Source organism: Cylas formicarius, unplaced genomic scaffold (genome assembly GCF_029955315.1).
Source record: "Cylas formicarius isolate icCylForm1 unplaced genomic scaffold, icCylForm1.1 PGA_scaffold_4__25_contigs__length_36172078, whole genome shotgun sequence".
Classification (NCBI taxonomy): domain Eukaryota; kingdom Metazoa; phylum Arthropoda; class Insecta; order Coleoptera; family Brentidae; genus Cylas; species Cylas formicarius.
The window spans coordinates 20,465,340-20,491,885 of record NW_026844334.1 but is presented as its reverse complement, the minus strand read 5'-3'; the positions used below and the strand labels follow the sequence as shown (position 1 = coordinate 20,491,885).

Genomic DNA, 26,546 nt, shown 5'->3' with positions numbered 1-26,546 from the left:
AGGTTATAAATAAATCAAATATAGAAATTCTGTGCTTTTTGTAATTTATACTTTATCAAAACATCCAAGCATCTAAAGTTTAGAATATCTATTTATAGATTTATAGATGTTGCGGAGATTAATATAAGCGTCTCGGAATTTTGGAAACCTGTGTACGAAATCTAAGTTCATTATCAAAGATGGATACCCAAATTTTTACATTCGTCAATAGCTGGAATTTTAACCCTATTTATAAAAATATCCAAGTTTTGGGTGGCACAATACTTAGCGGGCCGATAATATAATAATGAAGACTTATTCGGATTGAATTTCAAGACATGATAAGAACGATTCCAAACATTTATTTTGTCTCCTTGTAGTTTCCGCAACAGCAGAACGGTAAAAACAAATATGTATTTGCCTATCATCAGCATACCTGTGACTACTGAACTCACCAAAGCAACCCGACATATCTGCTGTGTAAATAATGAGAAAAAGAGGTCCTAATAATGAGCCTTGAGGGACCTCCATGTGAACTTTTAAGGCTTTCGCTCTAATGTTATCAATCGAAAACGAATCAATTGAATCGTCTTAAATGTAAACCCGTAGTATTTTAACTTGACACAGAGCACAGCATAATTGAGGGTATCGAAAGCTTTACTATAATCTAATAAGACCAAAGCCGATGTTTCCCCTTTATCTGCTGTTGAGAGAATATCATCCGAAACTTTGAGCAAAGCTGTAGCCGTACTGTACCCTTTGCGAAATCCTGACTGTAATTTAGGTAAAAGGTTGTTATTCGTAAAATAATCACAGATCTGACTATGAATTAAAGATTAAAAAGTTGAGTAAGAATAGGCAGTATAGTTGGTCAGCAAAGCATTTCTAGGCTAATTCCATCCGTGCCGTGTGCATTGGATTTCAATCCCATCAAAGCCCAGACGACCATCTCCTTGTTCATCGGCACGAGCTCAAATTCTGCTGATGTATATTTTGTACTAAGATATTTGGCAATGGTATCAAAGTCAACGGTATTAGGAATCTGAAGCACTGAGTCAACAAAATATTGATTAATGAGGTCAGGATTTCTCAGATGTTTAGGAATATCGACGTCCTTCTTTGATCTGTTGTAGATCTTCAGATGGTCTATGGTCTTCCAAATCTCTTTTGACTTTTTTGTACTACTAATATAGTCAATATAAGATTTTTTTTCAATCCGTACAGCCCAGGTGAAAAGATTTCTAAATTCCTTATAAGCCTCCAAGTTTTGTACATTTTTATTAATCTTATATTTCGAGAGGAGATGATTGCGATATTCTTTCATTACACGCAAAGCGTCGATAAAGGAGCAGGCGGTCTCGTTACCCATTTTTCAGTTATTAGTACGTGATAGTTAAAACGAGTTATGAACGTGTCAGAAAGCACAGCAGCCTTCTGACTTATATTAACACAATCAACCAATCCCTTTTAAAAGTATAAATATCAAATTGTTTAAAATTTCGATATCTAATAACTTTCGATTAGAAATTTCTAGGTAAATTAAGTGGTGATTCGACTGATCGTGCATGTCATGGTGATGAACATGACCACTTAACAGAAAAATAATCTAGAAAATCCGAAATTTAGGGAGTATGTTTGATACGAAAACTATTACCGTTGAACCGAAACTACTTAAATTTGTAAAAATATTTAAAAAAAAAATTACCCTGCTTACACAGACTATGTCCCCCACTGCAGCCGTTTCTAAAATATTAGTTAAGACAATTTCATTTATTCCTAAAAGGCTCAACAAAAATACATCCGGCATTTTAAATGTAAATGTCTCAATCTAGAAAATGGATTTCCGCCATTGGAGCACTCGGGCACATATCCAAAACGTCAGACGAAATTAAATCGGGGGAGGCCATCACAGAAAGGGGCTAAAATAAAACTGCTAAAAGGAATATATTGGCGAGCATGTCATCCGTTGTATTACATGGAAGAGTTTTTTCGTAAAGAAGACGAATTTGAAGATGATACATTTAAAAGTTAGATATTAAAATGCGTTTCAAATATGTAATAGTATATTATGCAATAAGTTTAATAAAGGCCACTTTAGTTACTGGTGTGTTGTGGCAGTTTATCAACGTATTGTTTACTATTTATATGTTTTCTATTTCTATTAGTTTTTGGGTACGGGCGAATAGGTAACATGTGTGGCGATCATCAGAACTGACAAATGTCAGAATTAAACGATCGCTCTCAAACCCGTGACCAAAGTTTTAATGAAACTGACGTCTTAAAATAATGGTTTGCAGGGAGTAGACAAGATTTATTATATATTCAATTAGAAGTACATGAGATACAAAAGGCTAAACCGAACATGAAATTTGCAATCAAACTGCTGAATATCCGTAAATCGACATATTAAAGGTTCATTGTCGAAGGATTACCGGAACAGACTTTTGTCCTCAACAGAATAAATATAGTCTTTAAGTCATTGATCATTTTGGAAAAAAAAACTGAAAATATTTTTTCTCAATTTTTTTTTAAATGAACTTTGTAAACGTAGCAATTAGATGTGAGGCTAATTGTTAATAATTAATAAAAAAAATATTATGTTTTAAAATTATTATTTTGAAAAAGGTAGTCTCTACAACAAATTTAAAAAAATGACGAATACCGAATGATGGTTTCTCAAGTTTAGAATATAAAGTGACTCATCAATTTTAATGCATAACGTTACTGTATTAAGATGAAACAATATTTTTTTTTATACAAACTTTTGTAGATTTCCATTGTGTTTCCGCGATTTGGCGTACTTTACTTCGAGACAAACGACGCGCTCCGGCATTTTTATTTGCGAATTTACTTTCGTCGTGTCATTTTTTTTTAGGACGAAGCGAAAAGGGAAAAGAAAACTCCACCCTCTCATATAGACCGTGCTCAAATCACCGTGTAATTTTAAAACCACAAAAGCAGCGTCGAGATTATGCCACCCCAACTTTGAGCAATTACCGTGAAGCATTTTTTAAGACCGGGTGTGTTTTTCTTTGTTATCGAGATTTAAAAAGGGCACTTCTTACCCGTGGCGGTAATTGCGATTGCGAAGACTAGTCGGAGTTGGTATTAGCTCTACGTAAGTAACCCCATCAAGTTTTATTAACTTCTAATTTAACCTATTGTCTATTTGCAAGACTAAAATGCGTCGCAGTGCTACAATACAATATACAATACTATCATAGCAAACGTTTGTTCCATATTTTTCCAATTTTAAAATGAAATTATCCACAATCCTACCGTGACTAAGATACACGTGATTAACATAAAAAACATCTTCTTTGCCTCCCTTTGCCTTATCTTAAAAATGAACCTGTTAAAAAACCGGGGATATCCCGTTCATCCAATTATCTTTTTTGCCTTAGGGCACCTAAAAAGACTTTAATTAAGAAAATTATACAGAAGCTCGTCCAAAGTACTAACGCGCCTTTACCATTCCAAAAGATAAAACGACCAATTTTAACAGCGTTGCCGTTTCTCACAATAGAAAAAATGCTTCCAAACAAAATCAGTATTCGTACACGTGTGGTATAGAACGCAATTTTCCAGGTTCCACTCTGGAGAAAAAAATTATTCAGTATATTTGATTACCCTGACTATAGTCTAACATTTAATATGGAAATTTAGAAAAACGTTTAAATATCGGCAACTACGCGAATCGCTGCACCTCCTTCATTCGAAATTCTTTTCAAAGCAAATATTATTTTTTTGAAATGGCCTAATAATACTTGTAGGAAATTATATCAAGATTAAAACTAGGCTTTTTTGTTGTAATAGTATTTTGATTTGGGTAGATATGAAAATGTTTCAAGAATTGGAAAGAAAAAGAAAAGAGAAACATCGCAAAAAACAAATTACTAAATTTTACAATTTTATTCTTGACTATGGTATATATTAAACATCTTAAGTTTATTACTTGAAGTTTAAATTCCACCGGAAAACTGTATTCTTACACGTACAAGTCATTTGAGAAGGCCCACACAACCAAATATTTTTTGCAACCGCGAACAGTCGTTCCATTAAAGAAGGAGGAGAAAGAAAAAAGTTTGGCTATTATCGTCCCTCCCTTTGCCTGCCGTTGACATTAGAAGTAATCAGAGTTTATGGCGAAAAAGTTTGGTGCAGAGATAAAGAACAACTGAGGCATAACTATTTCTGTCCATTTGGGATGTTTCTCTGCCACAAATATCAATTACCGCAGAAGCTTATGTACCTTGTTTTCGTATTAGGGACAGCTAGACCTCTCATTTGAGGTGAAGTTATATATATATATATATATATATATATATATATATATATATATATATATATATATATATATATATATATATATATATATATATATATATATATATATATATGCCGTTTGCCACACTTTTTGCATAATATTCTTTTTTTTCTACAATTTAAATTACCTATCATTTTGTACATATTCATCCGTGAATAGTTTTTACGACTCAAGATGAAAAGCTTTTACAAGCAATCTCAAAATTGGTCAGGAAATTTTAGTATTGGCATAAGGCAAATATCAATTCAGTTTCCGCACACCATGTGAAATTGGTGATTTTTGACGTTTGACGTTTGTAGACACTTTTCATAGGAGTCGTAGAGAAAAATAATATGTACAATACTATACAGATAACGAAAAATTTTACCGCACCTTAGGTCAAATCTCAAGTGCCACAAAGCTGCTCCGAAATTTTAAAGGAAGGAAGGACGTCCCTCTTTTTAGTTCAAATAATACTTGTACACAGTTAGATTTTAAAATGTCTTTTCTTTCTACTGCAAAATTTGTTACTTCCAGATAACCAATTCAATTACAAAAATTTTAATCCAACGATTACTGTTTTCGCAACATGTAATATATTACTATTTGCAAATCTAAAGATAAGGCCTTGAATTTTGAGAACCTAATTTATATAGAAATTTCAGAGATTGGAGTTTATTATATAGATCTATATGTTGCAATGATAAATAAACGGAACTATAGCCCATTACAATTCAAGGAATATTCTTATTTATATTGTATCATATAGCTACAGCTTTTCAACTAGCCTATGATGGTAATTTTAAATATTTACCACAAATTACAATATTTAATCATCGAAGGGTACTTCGCACTTTATATAACACAACAAATCTTAAACGATCACTGTTTCGCACTCGGTTTTGCACCAGTCGACGCAATAAAAAGAATATTATGCATTAATTTCCACTTGTATCTTTTTTAATGCTTGAATAAAATGTAAAACGTATAAAGTGGTACGGAGCGGACGAGTTGGGCGTTTCGAATCTCGAACAAGTAAGGTCGGGGCCAAAAGCACTTAAAAGCGCAGCAGTGAGATCTCTGCAAAACTTGAGAGTCGCCATTTTATAAGATTAAATCTGCCCGTCCGCACTCTGGACCTTGTACAAGCTACAGTAAGCTCAAATACTTGAGGGGAACATTAAATTCTTAAGTTGCCGGCGATAAAGAAATGGATATGTTGCACGATGCTCCGGCTAAATTGGATACAGAAATGCTCGCGAATATAAATATATTAACGATGCGTAGACGGTTTGTGTACGTTTTGAGTTGCTAAACAAAGCATTAAGGAACTTGGGGTTGATTAGAATTAAGTTTATCTAAATTCTATTCAGAACCTACCACTGGAACGTATATTAATCCCGGTTTGATTACAACATAATTCCTTTATTTGTAATTTTAATCAACACCCTTGAAATAAAACATTACCGTCAAGCGGGACTTGTTTGACTCCAAGGGGCAACTATAACAACTTTTTTCATTTGTTTTGCGACCCAAAAATAACAATATTTGAAGAAACTTCTACAAGACATCCGCGACCCAGAGAAAACTGTTCTTGTTCTAAATAACACACACCTACGTGTTTTTCTCTACCATCGAACAGCAATTAATTAAGAAAAAAGATTTCCTTTCTATGCAATGATTTAAAGCCTCCAATGATGGTAATTAAAATTTAAATCGTGTTTCTCATATTGTTCGACAATCTATTAAACATGTCCGCGTCCCCGCGGTTTAAAACGGCCTTTCGCCAAAAGAATAAATAAGAGCTGCCAGGTCAGTTCACTTTATAGCTATAGGAATCAGCGACTAACACGAGAAAGCTTTCGACCGCTGGGGAGCACCAAACGGAAATTGGACTCGGGGTCATAGGCGTCCCGAAATTTTTTTAACGAGCTGAATGGGAACCAACGAACAATTTTGCTTTTGAATTTTTGCTTCCTTAATGTATCGCCTGGTTTATTATTGGGCTGCGATATTTAATTTAATATTTATGGTAATGGAGGCAAATAATTTTGGAAATGGAAGAAATAAAAGCATAATAATTATAAATATCCAAAAAAATATACTTTTTCTACTCCCGTTTGTAAAATGCTTAATTATACACCGATCTAGCGTGCGGTAAGTGTCACTTTACTACGTCAGTTTCGTTTCCCACGGATGCAACACGTCAAACGTCAAAATTGAAAGCATGGGAAATATTTTCGAGAAGATTCGATTGCTCCCAAACCCGCGTGGTAAAATCCGGGAAATATCCGAAGTGGCTCGGATCCGTGGGAAACGAAACTGACGTGGTAAAGTGTCGCTTCCCGCACTCTAGAGTAGAAAAACTTTTTAACTCACTTGTTTATTAAAAACTCGCCCCGCTCGTGTCAAATAAACTCGTGCGTCAAATGCCGTTCACCGCACTTTTTGAATAATATACTATTAATACAGGATTGATATTTAATAGCTCTAATTTGTAGAAAAAAATATATCACCTCCTATAATTTTATAAAATAAATATACAGTCGTGAATTTCCGATAAATCAAAAGGACCTAGATGTACATAAAACACAAGACATAGGTACAAAACATCTTAAAATACATTTCTGTATCAATTTTTGTAATAAAAGGAGTCAAGCTTTAAATTTTATTCTAAATAATAGCAAAATACATTTGTGATCGTCTACTGAGAACAACTAAAATAATAAAACTGATTTTAGAGCAATTTTTAAATTTTGCAGTAATACCGGCGAATAATAATAATAAACAATAATAATCCTGGGAAAAATCTGACCGACTCAACGAATTCAAAATATTTTTCAATGCACTAATAAGAGTTTAGCGCCCAGCATACCTGCTTACCATTCGTGGATTCAACAGTTTGACCAGTCAGTTTAATTTTTTAATTAAATTTAATGAAAAATAGCAGCCCAAAAAATTATGTTTTTGGGAGGTAAAAGTTATTAAAGTATGTAGTCAACCTACTCATAACTAAAAGTAGGTTTCAGGTTAAAAAATACAGATTCCACCATGGAATCCAATTTTTGAATTAACATTTTCAGATAATTTCTTTTGGGTCTTCGAATTATAACGACACCACTGTATGACGGAAAGAAGTTTCCTTCGCAATACACTGCTACTCCCTAGCTTATCCGGCTTGCTGTTTTGCCACGGGAAACCATATTTATTCGAAATCTGACGGTTTGTGTAAACACTGATCCATTAAGGGGTGCGGGATATCATACGTTTGTAAGGGTGTGTTACAGGGGCAACATCAGATATGAAGGAATTTTGCACTAAGACAATGTTGGGATAATATCAAATCAGTCGCGACATAATGTAATAAGGACAAAGCTCAGAATTCGTAAAATAACTTGTTAGGCTAGTAGTAATATACCATAAGTTTTTTTTGAACACTCAGTAGAACTCTTGGGCCATATTTATGATATTCTCTAATGAAATTTGAAAGTAATACAGTGCACAGAGTTTCCATATCGAATGTTAAAGTTACTTCGGATTTTAATTTAATCAATAAGATCGGCGTTTTGGTTAATTTACCTCAAGATATCTTCTACACGGGGTTCGTCGGCGATGTCATATCTCTCCATATTTGGCACCTTCCGGTTGGCTCAATATGTTTAATAGGTTTAGACTACATCGTGCTACATTATTTTACAAATACAAGGACTGACAGATACAAGGAATCCAATTTACAGTTTATGCAGTGTGTTTCTACAGAACCAGAATTTTTGTTATATAGGTTATATGGATAAAACTAGATTTGATCAGTATCTGGTTCTGCCAGATGTCTGAAACTTTTGTTTAAAATAATTTTTTTTGTTCGCCATGTACTATACAAGTTATTGTAATATGAAATGTATTCTTGAGACAACAAAACAACAAAAAAATAATTATTATTATTATCTCTTTGTTTTTAGTTTTGATTAGTTTCAATTAATTTTAAAGTTTTGAGGAATTATTTAAACATTTGAGAGAGCGTTTTGACGTTGTGTTTGAACTGAAAATAAATCAATAGGTTTCAATGACTTTAATCCCATCCACACGTTAAAATCCACTTTTAAGCAAGACGAGTGGCGAGGTTGCTGAATATTCGTTAGCACCTTCTACGGATGTGGAACTAAGTCCTTCGGTGCTGCTAAATACATCTCCTTTTGAACTACTACTTCTTCATTTCATTTTGAAAAAACAAACAATTACACCAAACATAAAGTTATTAAGTGTTTAAAATTATATTGTTATAGTGGTTCAATAGTCATGTGATGATATTTTAATATTTTACTACCAATACTATACTATACAATCTAGCAATAAACAAAATCTAGGTTATCCGAATACTTCGCACTTTAAATACAAAGCACAAGCGCGTCTTAAAAATTCGGAGATATCAAGATTTCCCTGAATTGTAGCGTTTTAGCTTTACGACGGGAAATTTCCTTGAGCAAGCATTCGACGCTCCCGAGGATAACTGCTCGCACCCGGAAACGGATTTCTTCCATAAAGCTTTTCCCTTTATCCAAGTCTGCCGAGCTCGCTCAGTCCGCAGGTATATTTCGGTCAATCTTATTTCTTTTTCGGGAATGCGAAAAATACGCGACTCGAATAGGAATTTAAATTGGATTTTGTATTTTCGAAGTAATGGATTCGAAACGGGCTGGATATGAGATATTTTTCTCTTTCTGCGCGTTCTAAATGATTTCCACCGACGGTTCTGCAACTTGATTTATTTAATAAATATGTAGAATTTAAAAAATAATATTATAATAATAACAAATAGCCCTTATTATCCTTATTTACAGAATAAATTAGACATAATGTTATACAGTAGGGGTATATGTATATACCGTCAATAATTATGCACATCTCAATTACATTTTATAAAAATTAGCTACACTGCTGAAGAATATTAAGCTTTGTACTGTACACTAAAGCCCAAAAAACTCAAATGTATATTCTAAAAGACAAACAAATTAAAATCAGGTAATCCAAGGTTTTAATGACAATGCAAATGAAAATCAAGAACTATCGATATATCATCGAATAAAAAGCAGCAAACAACATATGTTGTTATAAACGTGGCAAAAAACTCTCAGTGGTAAACATGGCCCGTTAAAGTGTCCCCATTCAGCAGATCTTTCTCTTTGATCTTTGGCGCTTAAATAAGTCAAGTGTTTTTATATGACATCAAATTTGATACGTGTCTGATGTTATCCCGGGCTATAAAATATTCCGGCAAGGATTTTATTTATGGACCAGCAAATAAAAAATAGTTGATGAAGATGTGGGATATTTATTATTTATATTATAACACTTTACTTGTAGTAATTGCATAAAATCTTTTTTATTAGAATGGGTATTTGAAGTACCCTTCTTTATGTTTGGCATTTTAGATTTTTTGGTCAAAAAACTTATTTAAAACACCGGCAAGTCTGGGCAATAAATACTGGATACACAATTACTTTATGGCTTAAGGCAATTAAAATCTTACCCTTTCCTCCTATATATTTCCAGAAAAATTACGACAGTCGAAGAAAAATTAAAACAAAATGAAAACAATCAATATTCAATTCGCCAAAGATTCTTTCCGAAATTTTTGAAATATATCTATTGCCACAGGCTATTTCAAAAATTCCAATATTTTGGATAATTTTATTACATGTCTGTCTTTTTTTGAAAATCGAAGTATTGGATACGGCAGCGACATATATACATCTGAATGCGAGAAAACTTGAAGAGAGTTCTTTCCCCTACTATATACAGATATACATTCCAAATATTTACAACGGATCCACCCCACAGTAAATAAAGGCCCTCTTGTGCCACACGCTTGTTTTTATTAGAGCGATTTATAAAAATATACAAATCAAATATTCCAGTAAATTTAACGTTATTGGATTTGGTTTCTTCAAACATAGCAGAGTAGTAAATAAAAGTTTCACGGGTTTTGCTCACAATAGCGAAGGTTGGTATTCATAGTTCGTTCAGAAGTCAATATTCTTTGTTAGTTTCATTTTTGTGTCTGATGGTATAATTTGGGCACTACTTACAGTTAATGAGTGCTTAATGTATGATAGGAGAGATTTTAGAAGCTCTTTTATGTATGTTTTAAATGAAGACATCTATTTACTCTTTATGATATATTTTTATGGAACTCAAAGTGATTCTGAGTAAAACGTTACATAATGGTATTGTACGAGACGATGTCTCAGGCATATAGAAAATTCCAGGGAAAATATTTCTAAAATCGATACACCAACAGTGATTTCATTAGATTTGGCTTCCAAGTGAAACTACGGCTTGAATTAAAATTGTTTCAACATTCAAAGAATGTTTATGAATTCTTAAAAAGCACAAGCTTCACAGCCTTACAGCCAAAATATGCTCAGTAAGATAATGTTTTGTTGCTTGGTTGAATGGCTGTATCTTACTGTACGATAACATTTGTGCCCCATTCGTTTACAAATATCTACTTACTATTACAATATAGACTTTGTTAATTTCACATAAAAGTAAACATGGATTAATATTTTTGTAGGAACCAGCTCAGTAGGGAATGAGGGGAGGCTAGCTAGGGGTCGACAGATATCCGGATGTCATACTATTCTCGGTTGGCATTGCCGTTAATATCACATAAATATGGTGAAAAGAAAGGGCTGACCAAAGTCAAGATTGGAACGTTTTGAGTGACGTCACTTTGTTGTTTATATAGAACACTCTTGCGAAGATGTGGAGACTTCCCATAGGGTATGTTTTGGGGTGCCATAATATTCAAAGTAGCGTGAATGTTTCATACTCCATTAATAATGGTTTACAACCTGCTGCGTTGAGCTACCTTAAGCAACTGCATGATCCAATTTGTCAGCTGGCTCCCACAACTTTAGTTAATATTCACAATTCCGACAATATTAATAAAATAGTTACTTCTTGCTGATGGGTTTTGCAATTTCCATGTCATTTGTTCATATTACCTACGTGATTCAATAGTTTATGTGCAATTAACTTCTGTTAATATGGAGGAAAAGTTATATTTGGTTAGATAACAACGGAGCGATGAAAACGCAATTATTATATTGTGACCTGCAGGCCTGGATCCATACTAAATCTGCCAAACAATATTTTAGGTTAATTTTAATTGCCAAAAGGGCTTCGATAAACCAACCAATAATTGAGCGTATTCCCGATACAGGCCTCCTTATCAACGTCAGCAGAGTTCGTTTTTCCAAACAACCGGCGCGTATCGAGTCGAACGCTTCGGGTCACGTGACAGCCCGATGCACTTCCCACTCAATGCAGGTTGCACTATTATGCATCGACTATCCTAGATCGCGTGCATTGTTGCCATACCTCTTCCGCTGCATGCGATCCTAGTAGAATTTATATTTAGAATGCAATGTTGTATTAGTTTAAATAATACAAAAAGCAAATTGTTTATTTAATGCTTTTATTGTGTTGCGTCCTGTTCTAACAGAAGAGTGCAATAGCGGGCGGAACCGTCGGAAATTTGGAAATATACGCACGGCGCGAACCAATTAATTTATAATGTCGTTAAAACTTTATTAGTGAAATATTTTTCGATTGGTTAGGTTAGTTATGATATATGTAATCGTTAAAAATACGCCTAAAAATAATGGCACTTCGCTCGAATTCGAAATTCTTAAATTTCTGCATATAAAAAATACTTAAGAGTATTTAGCGTTTGATATTTTAAAACGTTAGGGATACAATCAAGAGCGCGTTGAAAAATCTTTAAAAAATTACCAAATAATGCAAAAAAATTGGATCGATAGTAATATATGCACACGCGACAGCAATTTTCCAAGTCGAAATAAATGCACTTTGGACTCATTGCAACTGCACTTGGGGTTCTTAGTACTGAACGGGTAAGGTAGGTATGATCCGAAACTACATACTTACTAACAGGAAAGCAGAACGCGTGTGAAATGGATGGGAAATGTTTTGTTGTTATCAGACATGGAATATAAAATTTGAACAACATCAATATCAATTTCTTTATCCATCTCGTTTATTATACCTACATTAATTTGGATTAAAATGAGATTAGATTTATATAGATCCAGATTTCTAAATCCCGTGCAAGATGTTTATTTAACAATTTAACGACTGACATTTAAATTAAATCCGATTTTAATCTTGATGTAATACGACTCACTTTTAGTAATACTAAATTATTTAAAAATATGTAATTGCAAATAACATAATTGATCAATTTGTTAAATGCCTTAAAATCGAAGATAACAATTTTTCCTAAAAGTTAAGAGAACCCTAAGAAATATATTTTCTGATTAGTTTACCAATAAAAAACTCAATGTATAAACGATATAAAATTATTAAAAAACAACTCTTTGAAATCCGTCAAATGTGGGCAACATTCCCGATCTTCTATCGATCTATCCATAGTTACCGTCATTTGTAAGATCGGAGGTCCACCCCTTTTTACAATTATTTCTCTGCGAGTAATAACTATAGAGAGTTATTTTGGTTGGTTTGTCGTGTTTATGCAATGTTTAATTAAACTAACCAAAAGTAAACAGAATGCGATTTTCAGTTGAACCAAAATTGTTTTGCATATTGCGTAAATATAAGCATAAAACAGAAAACCACTCATGCTCAGAAGAATAACAAGAAGTAAAAGGAATTCAACGAATACCAAAGGAGTTTTCACAAAAGTGTTTAATTTGGAAGGATCATTTTAAATTGAATATTCATGGTTAATTAGTTTAAATAGAACGACTTTAATTATTTCTTACCACCATGTTTGAAAAAAAAAGTGTTTCGACTCCCAGATTGTAGCGGACACAAAAATATTGGTAAAATGCACAAAAATAATCAAAACTCATTGGCCAATGAAACCATAATTGGGGTTTGATTGTTAGTCTTAAATATGCATTGAAAGTGATAAATAACAAAAACAAGTTATATTCTAGCTTAGACTTAAGTGATGTCAAAATGTTACAAAGTTATCAGTATATAAAATCAGCGGTAAGAAACATCAAGGACTTGCACAAAGCCATACAAAATTTCACGAGATATGTACAAAATAGTAATTATATTATTCCAAATGGCGAAAATATATTTCTTATACCATACCAATTTACCAATATACCATACCAAACTAACTTTACAAAATAGTGGCCATTAAATAGTAAAATCACTTGGTTGTCCGTTGAATATAAATACGCATTGTATAGTTCTTGGTATTTTTTTATTTATCCGCATAATTGCATTCCATCTGTTTCATATAGTCACTCTTTAGTTGTTCAGATATATAAATAGTAATATAGAGTAATAATAGTAATAATAATAATACATTTATTTGCATCTTCAAAGGTAACACATACAAAAACAATATTTATAACATAATGCAAAAAGGGGCTGGGAAGCAATTAAATTGTCCAAGTTCCAGCCCCTAAATCTTACCCAACTTCCAAACTAAAAAGCATAATATCACAGAGGAGAGATTTTTTTCTTTTTCAAGTGCATTAAAACGTTTGTCAAATTTTGCAATTTTGGGGGGAGAACTGACGAGTTTAATGATAATATAAAAATAAAAGCTTCAACCATAGTGCGATACTGGGAAATACCAAGTGCATTTTTTTTTAAATACTAATAGAGAAGAAGCAATTAGATTGAAGTACGGGAATCTATTTTTCTCTAAGTCGTAGTTTCTTTAGTTGCCTTTTAAATCTTTGTATGTTTAATTTTTTTAGTGTTAGGGGAAGTTCATTGTACAGGCTATACACGTTGTAGGAGAAGCTTATTCTGAACAATGTGGTAGAGTGAATAACATCCACAATCTACTATACGGCCGCTTTCGACAGAAGCTACATTAAGTATAAATTGGTTAATTAGATTGAATTTGTAAAAATGTTTTCAATGCCTTGTTAAAGTGCACACAGATTCTTAAGTCTATATATAGTGAACGATAGAATTCTTAAATTCTTAGATTGTTTTTAATGTTGCTGGAGATAAATAAATAAATTTTTCGAAATAAAACAATTTAATCATTTTTATTACCTTATTACATATAAATAAATAAAACTACAACGATGAGCGTTTTTGCTGCACCATGAGGTATATATAGCAATTTTCTGTTGCATTACGTAGAGTTTATTTAAAAATATTACTCGTTTGTTTGTTCTACATTTGAAAACCAAATGAAATATCGAAATGCGAATCGCAAAAAAAAATAGATAAGCCAAGGCGCCGAAACGTATTCGCATGGAATAAGGGACGCGTCAAAATTCGTACCGCAATGCGGCGACAAAGTTGCAATCGAAACATCTGCCATTTTAATTCCCTATATACCGTGGAGCAACAAGTGAACTGGTCTGGTCGGTTCGACTTCGATTGGCTTAGTTGGTGTAAAAAGCCAAAAGCCATCAGCTGCCACTAAATAAGGACTTTATTGGGATTATTAACATGCAGCGGGGCCGCTAATTATAATAAACTCGAAAGTCGATAGCTAACCGGCAACGGAACAAGGCGACTGACCGAGAATTGGATTTTTTTCTCTTGAGCCGGTTGTTGCGTGAATTCTGAATTCGGCACCGGGGAACGTAAATTGGTGAGGTAATTTGAGGGAAAAACTGAACTGTCCGGTGAGCGGAATGGGTAAAGTTTTTGGGGTATTTTTAACATTGTCGTCAGGCTGTCCTACGACATGGCTACCATAGCTTGCGCGTGTGTTGCTGGGGTGATTTCAAGTTAAAAATATCAAATGAGTATATAACTAACCAATTCGACAATTTATAGTCCAACCCTTTAGATGTTGTAATATTGTTCATTTCGGCAGAAATTATGTAATATAATTTATTTAAAACAAATAAAAATGTTCGCTGCCCTATCGTTTTCTTTGCAAATAGTTGGGATAAGTTTTCTTTTATTGAAATAATTTGTCTAGTTTTGTTAAAAATATATACTAGGGGTATGATTTTTTAACTACTGTTTGAATATTTCAGATGGCTGTCCAATAGAATGCCAAGATATTTGATATTTGTTTTTTATTTCTATTTGCCCCCACTCAGATGTCAGGTAATTCTCAATATTGTTAATGCTAAGGCGTTATTAGAAAAGGTCTATACACAGTTTTTTGCAAATTTATGGTAAGCAAGTGTTCATCAAACCAGCAAATAATAAAAGTGTTCCATTAATATTCATCGTAAGTAAATCATTTAGGTAGATATTAAATAAAATGGGACCTAAGACTGTTCCCTGTGGTATTCCACAGTTAACAGTTTGTTTGCTCTTAATTCTAACTGTTGCTTTATGTTATGGAGGTAGCTCTTGAATAGATGCGCAAGACCCCTGACACTAATTGATTCTAATTTGTTTATTAATAACCTATGACTTACTGTATCAAAGGCCTTGGCCACTCAGTGAATGTATTTATGACGTTTTGCAAAAATTTATCGGTATAGCATGCCACACGTTAGTGACTTTCTTTTGCCACTCGTTCATTAAGCATTCGCTCTGCAACATTATAGCTTGCCAACGGTGAAAACATCAGGTTAGAACAGTGAACTCGAAGTAAATTGGAATGGCGACGGCGTTGCTACTAATGGAGTCTTTCTCTTACTCACTTATCTAAATGGAAGAATATGTTGTAGACTACTTCATTTATAATTCTTACCTAGACATTATAATATTCCTAAAATATTTTCTATAAATATTTGTAAAAAATAAAATAAAAAGCGTAAAGAAATGAATAATGCTTATTAAGTAAAATTAATGTTTTTTTTTAACGTGTCAAGTACATTAATTGGTCAAAAAATAGAAGTGTCTATTGTTTCAGAAGTACTTTATAAAAGGCTTACAATACTGACGTATTAACAAAAATATGAACATTTAACCATTTTTTTTTTATTTTTTGGAAAACGTAAAGCCTTTAAATTTGTGCAATAAAAGGGATTTACTATCTTGATTTTTTTTTATTAATTTACCTCAGCATGAAATTATTAATGATCTACATTCACGAGATTGTCACCGTCCAAAATGGTCAAAATAGATTACATCCAATGAGTTCAAACGAGAGAGAGAAAAATTGACAAATGTCGCGGAACGGAAAGGTAGACATTGGTAGTCACTGATTTGTGTGCAAAAATAAAGCACACAGATGTCGGCCAATCAGATATTCCCAATTTCATTTCACACTTGTGAAGAGAAACATGAAGAGGAACTAGGGGCAGTTCTTTAAATAAGTTTTTTTATACAAACCAAAATGAAAATTCGATATTCTTAACCACTTATCTTATCTACATATACCTACCATTGAGAGACGTTATTTCTGAAATAAAATTTTTAATATCACTTAATTTTAAAAACATAGGTGTAATCTTTAATTTACTCAATAATATGTGTTGTATATATGCACATAATTATCGGGAAATGGTAAAAAAATGTTTTAACACAATATTTCGCAAAAACATTGAAAACGTATTACTACGCTTTTCAATTTAGTACTTTTACTAAAACTTTATTAATTTTTAGCGACATATGACCCTGGAAATACTATACAGGTACACTTATTTTGCGTACCTTTTTCTAACGTGAGGCCATTTATATCAAAAGCGACATTCCTGAACAAGCAGGAAATGAGAAACATTCTCTCACAAGAGGTAAGAAAATTCTTCGGATGTCATTACAAAAGGCACAAGTCAGTTTATTATTAAAGATTACGTCGAAAATTATTTTAAAAATATTTTTTATCCCGTGGAGTAAAATTATTATTAATTTCTTTTATTTAAAACCTACTTTTGGTATCGATTAAGGTACTCTCCTCAGTGCTCTTTGTTTATCTACATTAGAGGTTACTTTAAAAAATTTTGGGAGATGCACGAAAAGCAAATATTTTAATTGCATTCCAGGAACTTCTGTACAATTGTTATTGTAATAAGATTCTGAAAATTCAACAACAAACGTATCGCCAATAATCAAAAACCGAAGAGCTGCCACTGGTTTGGTACAATCCAAGTATTCATACTGCTGTTGATGTTAGGTTCCTTTTCATTGTTGGGTTCATTATCTGTTGTGGAATAATTAGAAAATAAAATAAAAAATAGGTTTTATTGGAGAGAGTGCGCTGTCGTTTATTTTAGAACCACTTTTTCGAAAAGTAAAATAATGCAATTCATAAACAGAATAACAAAAATCTTGTTTTTCTTAACTGTGACTGATTATCGATAATAAATGATCAAAATAAAAGAAAACAAAAATATGATCTTCTTAAGCTTAATTATGAAAAAAAAAAACAACCATTATAGCTATACTAAATTTTTTACCGTTTTTTATCCGTTTTACCCTAGTTTCCAAAAATCGTTGCTATTAACCCACGCGTCATTAGAAACACCCTCTAAAGATTTTCAAACGTTCCACCCAATATGGGTTTGTATAGAGTTATTATATTGCCTTTGTTTTCGTTGGAAAAGCTTTCAAGTTGATTGAATTTTATTTGTCTGGCATATGTGACCCGCCTCGTGCCGATCTTTATGACGAAAGTTTTTTTCCATATTTGTGTCCATGTTTGCCAGACCCATCTAAGGAGATGTGCCCCACCATGTGTTTTCTATATAGTAGCGTACAGAAATCACCCCTCTAAATGCAAATTTCATCACGATTCAATTTATTGATAAAAATTTTAATATGCGGGATCCCTACAGAAAATATGATTATCCACAACGCATTGAAAAATACGATGTATTTTCTAAATGTATGTAAAATATATAGGCCAATAAAGAATGAACTTTGAATAAACCACGATGTGCTGGTAACTTTTTTTATACACTATAGCAAAACTGCGGTTACATTAACAACCGTAAAGCCTCCTAAACCCTACCCGTTCGCCGAAATATACAGAATTGAACAGTTACCTGCTGAGAACATTCCGCATTTTTTGCGCATCCCTTTCACCCCGTTTTTATATGAACGACACAGTTTTGAATCTCTCCCACAAAAGATTTTACATGGTTTGGAAATTTAAATTTTTTTTGTAGGATCAATTTTACAAAGGGCGTTTTGGTTGCCTTAAGCAAATCGTTTAAATGCATAGCGGCAATTTTACAGTTCCCTAGAAACACTGGCGGTATCTGGGAAAATTGCCAAAAAAAAGTAGAAAGTTTGCCGGCAATATTGCAGTTATGGAGGGAGCAGCTTTCGTCAGTAAGTATCTCATGCATACATAGTTTGTTGTTGTATGTAGGTGCTTGTGTTTTTGGATATAAACACATATAGGCTCCACTAAGATCAGGGGTAAGTGAGTTTCTTTTTCCGATATTTCTTAGTCAAACAAAATAATTTCTGTATACTACAATCCATAGCTGGAAAATCCGATAGGGGTATTAGGTCAGAAAATTCAAAAAACAAAGTCTTATTTTCTCTTGTTATCCAATTTAACTGCGTGTTTTAAATTGTATAAGGTTGACGTACTGATTAAGCTTTATCTGACTGGATCCTAATTACTACTTACAGTAATTTATAAAAGGCGGTGTAAACAAAGTCATTGGTATGTTTGAGAAATAAGTAACTGTAAAATATTTAACTTTTGTTAAACATTCAATAAAATCAAAGCAATTTTTAAAATAATTGTTTCAAATGATACCACATCATTCGTTTGCGCGTTTTTGTCAACAAATATTTAGGCATTTACTGACAAAAAAATTGACTGTTATGAAATATCCTTATTGATCACGCGTAGGGCTTCGAAACTACAAACTATGTAGAACCACTTAAAATTTTGTGGCTTATTGATACAGGTTACCTTTAATTTTTATTTTTCAAGGTGATAAACCATTTACTGATCTTTTAAATGCACACTAAATAAAACGAACAAATTCAGACGATTATTTTTTCAAATAGATTTATGTCCAAAAAGCGTTAAAATAATCGTTTTGAAAGTGTCAATTAATTCTTCTACTTCTTGTGTTTTAAGAACTTTTGCAATGTAAATTAGTTCTCCGGACATTCCCCAACCACGACTTTTCCTTAAGAGGTCCAATCTAAAATTTTTATTGGGAATCGATATTGTGGCATTCTCTGTACGTGTCCATGCCAGATCGACTGCTGAGTTCTAATTTCATTGATAGTATCGTGTTTTATTTCTATGTTCTGTCTTATCGTATCGTTTAATATTCTGTCCCTTCTAGATTTTCCGGACGCCCTTCTCCAGTATTCCGTACCTCTTAGTGTTTTCTGTGTTTTTTCTTTCAGAGGTCAAACTTCGATGCTTTTCTGTGTTTTTTCTTTCAGATGTCAAACTTCGATGCTTTTAACGATTGAATTGTAAATTATTTTTTTGTTATTTACATTTATATTTTTGTCCCATAGTACACATGTCATATTTCTCCATCAGTTTGCAGGTGATCCATATCGTCTGCAACAACAACAACGATAGAGTGTAAACGGGATACTCTTCATCCACTTGTATTCCCATATTCTTGCACTTTCGCTTCCAAATCTTTAGTGCGTTTTCCAAATAAATTTTAAATAACGTTGGAGACATGCAACAACCCTGTTTAAGGCCTTCGGTAACCATAAATCCTGTTGTTAAACCATAATTTGTTTTAGCTCTCGTTCTTGTTCCTCGATATATTATTTCTGAATTTATAGTGTTTTGTTGTAAAGCCTTCAACAGTTTTACTAGGGGTACGCTGTCATCCGCTTTTTTGAGAGAACAAATAAGAGATGAACTGCTTGATTAAATGCTCTCTTCTTTTCTACGAGTTGTGAGAAAAGATAACCAATTGTGGATTTTCCTGCTCTAAAGCCTGCTGGTTCTTCAGCCTCCATATCAGCAAATCCCTTTCTATTCTATTTTTTAGTACGATTTATGCTCCCGTCGAATCTTCCATGCATGTAAGTAAAGTAAGTAAAAATTTATAATTTTCGTTTTGTTTTCTCAACTAATTGTAGTCATAACTCGCCTTCCCCTTCAGATCCAATAACGTCTCGTTAGGAATTTTTCTAGTCCAAGGACTTAAATTTTGAACGCTTTAAATAGTTTTGTAGTTTGAGCCACGTATCTACCCTATACAACGACAAAGACCAGGTGTAAACATTCTAAGAATATTATTCTTATGGACATGTTTAGGTTATTGTTCGTTAGCATCGTAGATAACAATGAATATGTGTAGTATACCCAATTACATATAACTGAAAACCTTTTTCTTGGGAAAAGTCGGAATTAAATTTGCAAACTAGGCAAATTGTCAACGGCGTCACGTGTTTATAAAATATAATAATTAGGCTCCGCTGAATCATTAATGAACAACACTTTATATCAGTTTTAAAAGCAAAGCTTACGACGAATTACACATGAATTACTATGTATATCATACGCTGGTCAATAAAAATTGAAGAAAAAATATGAAATATGGTCACTTGGGTTAGCCGGTATTTACTGTTTCCTCCCATTATTCATTGAGATACATAAATAAATTTTACAGCCCCATAACAGCTGTGCCATCGTGAAAGAACTTGGAACTGCGTATTTAGTATTCAATTTTTGTGCTGGGACTTCGTATATCCGCCATCGCTTTCTATTGGAAACCCTCTTGAGATTTCCATTGTTTAGGTCTTTTTAAGGTCGATACGTTTCAAATTAAATTACGTGGACACGCTCTGGATAATTGAGAATTGTCTTTTTGAATGGGTGTTAACGATTTCTTAATAATTTGCGGAACTATCGGTACAGGTGATCTGGCGTGATAATTAAGCGTGTTTATGCCTCCGGAACGATTTGACAATGATAAAATTTATTCTTTTACATACAGGACCTTCCAAATGCGAAAAACTAAAAGGACGATTCCTTGTTTAAAGTAAAGGGTTGTTTGTAAATAATGTATTTACTCTTTATCATAAAAACGCAAACTGATAGAACAATAAAATATTACTATTATAAGAACACACCTTCTGCGTATTTCTAATTTTTTAAAAATATTTAAATTTTAAATAATAAAATTTAAAGGAAAGTTTACGCAATGACATAAAAAAAAATATAAGTAGCCCACTAGATCTTTATATCTAATAATTTTATTTTTTTTCTCATTATGCATTGCTTTAGATTTAATTTGTTTATCTGGACATCGTAAGTATTATGAAAAAGTCTAATTAAAAAAAAAGTGAAAAGTGTGTTTTTATAGTAGTAATAATATCGTAATAATTTATTGTTCTATTTTCGGATAAAATAAAAAATGAAAATATATATAGCTTGCGTGTACCCATAGTTTGGCAACTCTTTCAACACCTCAGAACAAAGGTTCGACAGAACAATTTTTGTTTCTTTTATTTGATTTAATTCAAGTTGGCGATAGCGTACACTATTGACATTAAGCTTTATCAACAATTTAGCTACAGAATTATGCGCTTTGAGGAAATGTATAAATATTTTTAAAATCCTTGACGACTTGGAAAACTATATATACAAGCAGCTACTTGTATAAGAGAATACAATTCCTAGGGTTTTTTATGTTTCAAGCACCGAATTTGTTTGAGTGAAAGATTTTTATACAATATTTATATATATGCCTTTTCATGAACAAGACAAATATGTGGTGTATAAATAATGGCAATATTATATAGTACTTATATTTATACAAATTAAATGTACAAACACAATGGTCAATGTCAAACGTACCAGTTCAATCAAATAAATGTCCAAACGTTCGGCCCAAATGAAAGCTATTTGATGAAAGAAAACGTGTGGATACTTGCAGGAAGACGACCTTAAATAAACGTCTTTGGGAAATTAAATGGGTCCAGGCCGTCAGGCGATGTAACGTGTTTTCTGTAGCATAATAAAGGCAGCAATCCGCAACGGCAATACAGAGGTCCGTGGGCTGATTTTGACACAAATAGCATAAAGTTAGTAGACGCTAATGCTAATTTACAACGATTGCATTCGGCACGAAAATGGCGACTGGTGCACTTTTATTATTGTGACGCGACCGCCGATGCACATAATGCATTGGCGGCACAGTGGGTATTTACCATAGATTGTTTCACTCGCTTAGGCTTTCCAAATATCTGATCGGTTTATTGTTTGTAGAAGACAGGGAATCTACTCTAAAATTTCGAGGGACTCACGTCTATTTTTATTTAAAAAATTACAAAATCTAGGGATCGTTTCATAAAGAAATCCAAGAATCCAGACGATATTTATCAACAAACGATGCAGAAGGAATATGTGTAAATAGCACAATTTTTTTTGCCTAAATCAACCAAACCTAAACTAAAAAAGAAAAGCAATAAAACAACACGGATCTTTGAATCAGTACCTTGTTCAATTATTTATGAAATGTTCACTTACTTTTTAAATGTTAGCAAAAACAGTTTTTACTACAACACAACCCAACATTTCAATAGTGAACTGATTAATAATTAAACTAAACGAACTAACCCAAACTAATTAATAATTACACAGGCGCCAAGGTCGACAAGTTGCCAAGTCGTGATAGAAATTTGAATTTCTTCTTTTTTAATAATAACGTATTATTGAAATTGTGTTTTTAGATCAATAATACAATAATTGATTATGACGTTCTTCTCTCATAAATCCGAATTTTCTTATTGAGTTATTTTTGGAGGAATGTAGAGACGTAATAATTTGGATTTATATCCTTATTTAAGTAAGCTGACAAAATAAAATGGTATTTCCATTTATTTATCAAGAAATGTTCAGTAATGTTAATGTGTTGAGTAATCTTGTCCTGCAGTTTTTGTCCAGGTGGTATTTGGAATTTCGTGAAGCAGGCAACTATATTTTTAGGTTATGCAATGACTGATTAAAACTTCTTAAACTCTTCTCTAACAGCTGCTACGACAACAAGGGTCAATGGTTTTCTCGTTTCATTAGTTAAAAATATCGGATTAACGCTACTTTTGCAAATATAAAAGGATTCCAACCAATAAGATAGCAAAAATTAATAACAAATCGAAAACAAATAGAGAAAACAAGAGCAGACCTCATAAACTAAATAAAATTCCTCGTATTTATTATCTAGCATCGATTCTCTCCTAGATGCCTTCTGACTTGAAAGAATTGCTAATTTGTCTGCTTCAACAGAACCAGTCACTGAACAGTCTTAAACCGATAATTTTTTGCAAGGTTTAATTTTTCCGATAGCTTGAGAACTTTTTTATCAGTTCCAATTTTATTCATTTACTTTTACATTTCCGAGAACTAGAATAATACTTCGTGTAACAAGTCACTAAATTTAGATCGAACGGGAAAATTGTTTTCATGTATGCAAATTTACTTTTTAAAAGTAGCAATATCTTTTTACTACTAACTCATATGTTTGATATTTTTTAAAAAGGTTTGGGAAATCGAAATCTATATAAACTCCGTTTTTTTTTTTTGCTGATTTCTGAACTGAAATTACCTTCACTACGCCAATGGTCGTCGATCACGAAGCTTATTTGAAACTGCGAAAAAAGCGAGGTTCTAAATTAAACACTTTATATACAAAATGTCTGCATTTTGTTGCTTTGCTTTTGTCATTAGTATCCGCTCACAGTTGCGAGCAAAGGATTTGGATTATAATTTTCATTGTAGGGCTGGGCTTATAATGGAATTTAAGTATGATATCTGAAAATCAAATGCACTGAAATGGAACTCCCCACATAATAAGCAATATAAAAATCTCTCATTCGGAAGTCGCTTTAATTAGTTCAGTGTACCTGCCAAAGAAAAGCCAAAAATCGTTAAAACAACTTTATAACGTCTGACGGTTTTATCTTCCGTTTCCAGATATTTATATAGTATAGAGGCAACCCAGCTCTATCAACACCACTTCAAGCCGCTGAAGTAATGAACCAAATCGGATTAAACTCGGCGATTCAAGACACGATTTTCTAGCTTCTTTTTTAATAAAATAAAAAAAAACTAACTTTACGAAATCTCATCTCTTATTTATTTCGCGCGTCAGACGTTGAGTGCCCATTAAATTCAGCTTAAATCTCGAAACCTGCCCGATTTTTCAGGATTAAATTCTTAAAACTTCTACGGTTTCCTGAAAAGAGCATGTCGTATTCCTCTTACTCGCTAATTGGATTTCAAGCGTATAAATTTAAAGAATACATTTGTTAAACAAAACAAAATTTACATCTTGTGCCCGCCCCAACTTCTACTAAATCAAAATTGTTTTTCAAAGAAACACTTTTATACCAACATCTATACATTTTAATATCTGCAATTACTTCTAAAGGTAAAGCGGAGCTGAACTGGCATAAACAATGAATTAAGTGGTTTATTCAATAAATCATGCATTCAAACAGCGTTCTCAAGTGATGTTCTAGGGTAAATTCGCAAATATAATCCTCAAATCATAAAATTAGTTTTTACGAGGATTTTATGATCGACTTCCATGTCAAACGGTGGACAAGAATCGTCAATCTTTAACGGCCGATAAAAAGTTTACATTTATATTTAAACCACTTATGTCTTTTCTTTACGTACGCCGCAAATTGGAGTTGACATGATAAATTCGAAAAATTGTAAAGTTTCCGAACAAAAATTTTGTGTTAGACCCGATTAAAACCACAAATTTCAAATTTAAATGATGGGGATGTAAAAGCGTTTTACCTTGTACATCCGGATTGATGAAAACGTCAAACTATTGATGTACCGATAATTCATAAACGGCATATTAATTTTTGAATTCTGCATGTTTAAAACCCCCAGGTATATTGTATTTTATCGTTCAAGCTTTGCGATTTTGCTTTTACTTTTTACTGACAAAGTAGTTGCCGTAGCTCAGTATTTAATAAAAACATAATTTTGAAATTATTAGAACTCACTAAATTCATTCCAATAAAAATAAATAAGGTCTTTAAAATAACGAAATTATTACATGTAAGGTAAAAGAGATGAATCTGACAACATTGCTGTTAGCATTTTTGAACTTTGTGTTTGTTTCAGTCATGGTTGGAAAGTGCGCTAGAAAAATCAAGCCCCAACTACTGAAAGAAGGAAAGCCTTTGGAACTGAAAGAAAAAGAATATGCCAAACGAGAGAAAGAAAGAAAAACATCCATCCGCTAGGAAGGTAAAAACAAGGCTTAGCATAAATTTGAAGACGTGTTTGAAGAAAAATCCCCATATAAAAACGCCGTTTTGAGAAGTGACCCATGCTGATTATCAACGCCTTTTGTATTTCCTGTTGTTCTAATCAAAAGCTAGGCAGAGATGGATTAGATGGTGTAATTGCAAGCAGTGGGCACATGTCGATTGTGCAGACATTGCCCAAGAATAATAATGTAATAATAAATAAATATATAAATAAATAATAATAATCAAGAAATAATAAATAGTTTTAATACGTACATATGTATGTGTGTTTTAAGTTCCGTTTTTGCTAAGATCTTTTATATCAAGGTTTTATTATGTTTAATTGAAATAAATAAATTTGCGTGTGTTTCTTTTAAGTATGTCGCTTTACCTATTCCAAATAGAGCGCTACTTTTACTATGCCAGTACGAGAGCAATATTCACATAGCTTAGAAAAACCATTCAACTTTAAGACATAAGTTGCTAATTTCCAGGTTATACCCTACAGATGAAATTAACCGTTTAGGCCAACCAAAAACGAAAATAGATGGAACAATAAAATATTAGAGCAATATTACTATTACTTTTTGCATATTTGTTTTAATGGGTGAATTATATATATTATAGTGATATGTTACTGTTCTACTTATTTTCTTTTTGAAAATAAAAAATGGAAACATTATTTATCCGCCATATTTGAAGCGCGATATCCCCTTAAATCGAGGGCTGGCTTTGACCTTAGGTTTATATAACAAAATACGCTTTATTTTAAACAAAGAGTCAGCCCCTTAAGATTTTCACATTTGTCTTCAAACACTCTTTATAATGATTTAATTTTTTCACGTGTCTGATATTTTAGTTCTAGAATTGTATACGATATTCACTATCTCTAGTAAAGTATAATTTTCTTTCTCCTTAACTCGTTCTCTTTTTCCTTAGTAGTTGAGTTTTTTTATTTATTGGTATAATCATAAAAACAAAGTACAAACAAATTTAACTTGGATAAAAAATAACAATAATATAAAGTTGAGAACCTCTGGATGTGTAAAAAATAATTAACACAAACGGGTAAATACCAATGTGAAAAAATCATTTCCATGTAAACTTAAGTATGCTTTGGTAGCCCCACCTTTTAATAATTTTATAAAAAAAAAAGATGAAT

The 26,546-nt window shown here is 32.5% G+C and overlaps 1 protein-coding gene across 1 annotated transcript; it reads left to right on the top strand.

Annotated features, from left to right (window-relative positions):
- Positions 1-1,700: 1,700 nt before the first annotated feature.
- LOC132700943 (uncharacterized) lies at positions 1,701-25,400 on the top strand. Its single transcript, XM_060668543.1, has 5 exons — positions 1,701-1,793; positions 2,855-2,916; positions 3,071-3,097; positions 18,334-18,499; positions 25,257-25,400. The coding sequence occupies exons 1-5, from the start codon at positions 1,701-1,703 to the stop codon at positions 25,299-25,301; spliced, it is 393 nt and encodes a 130-aa protein (XP_060524526.1). The 3' UTR covers positions 25,302-25,400.
- The last annotated feature ends 1,146 nt before the right edge of the window (positions 25,401-26,546 follow it).

Bases quoted from the DNA above. Each gene is read 5' to 3' on its own strand.
- LOC132700943 (XM_060668543.1), top strand. From the start codon at position 1,701: ATGTCCCCCACTGCAGCCGTTTCTAAAATATTAGTTAAGACAATTTCA. The intron at 1,794-2,854 runs GTAAATGTCTCA...ATTTTTTTTTAG, and splicing joins ATACATCCGGCATTTTAAAT to GACGAAGCGAAAAGGGAAAA. The intron at 2,917-3,070 runs GTAATTTTAAAA...GCGATTGCGAAG, and splicing joins GACCGTGCTCAAATCACCGT to ACTAGTCGGAGTTGGTATTA.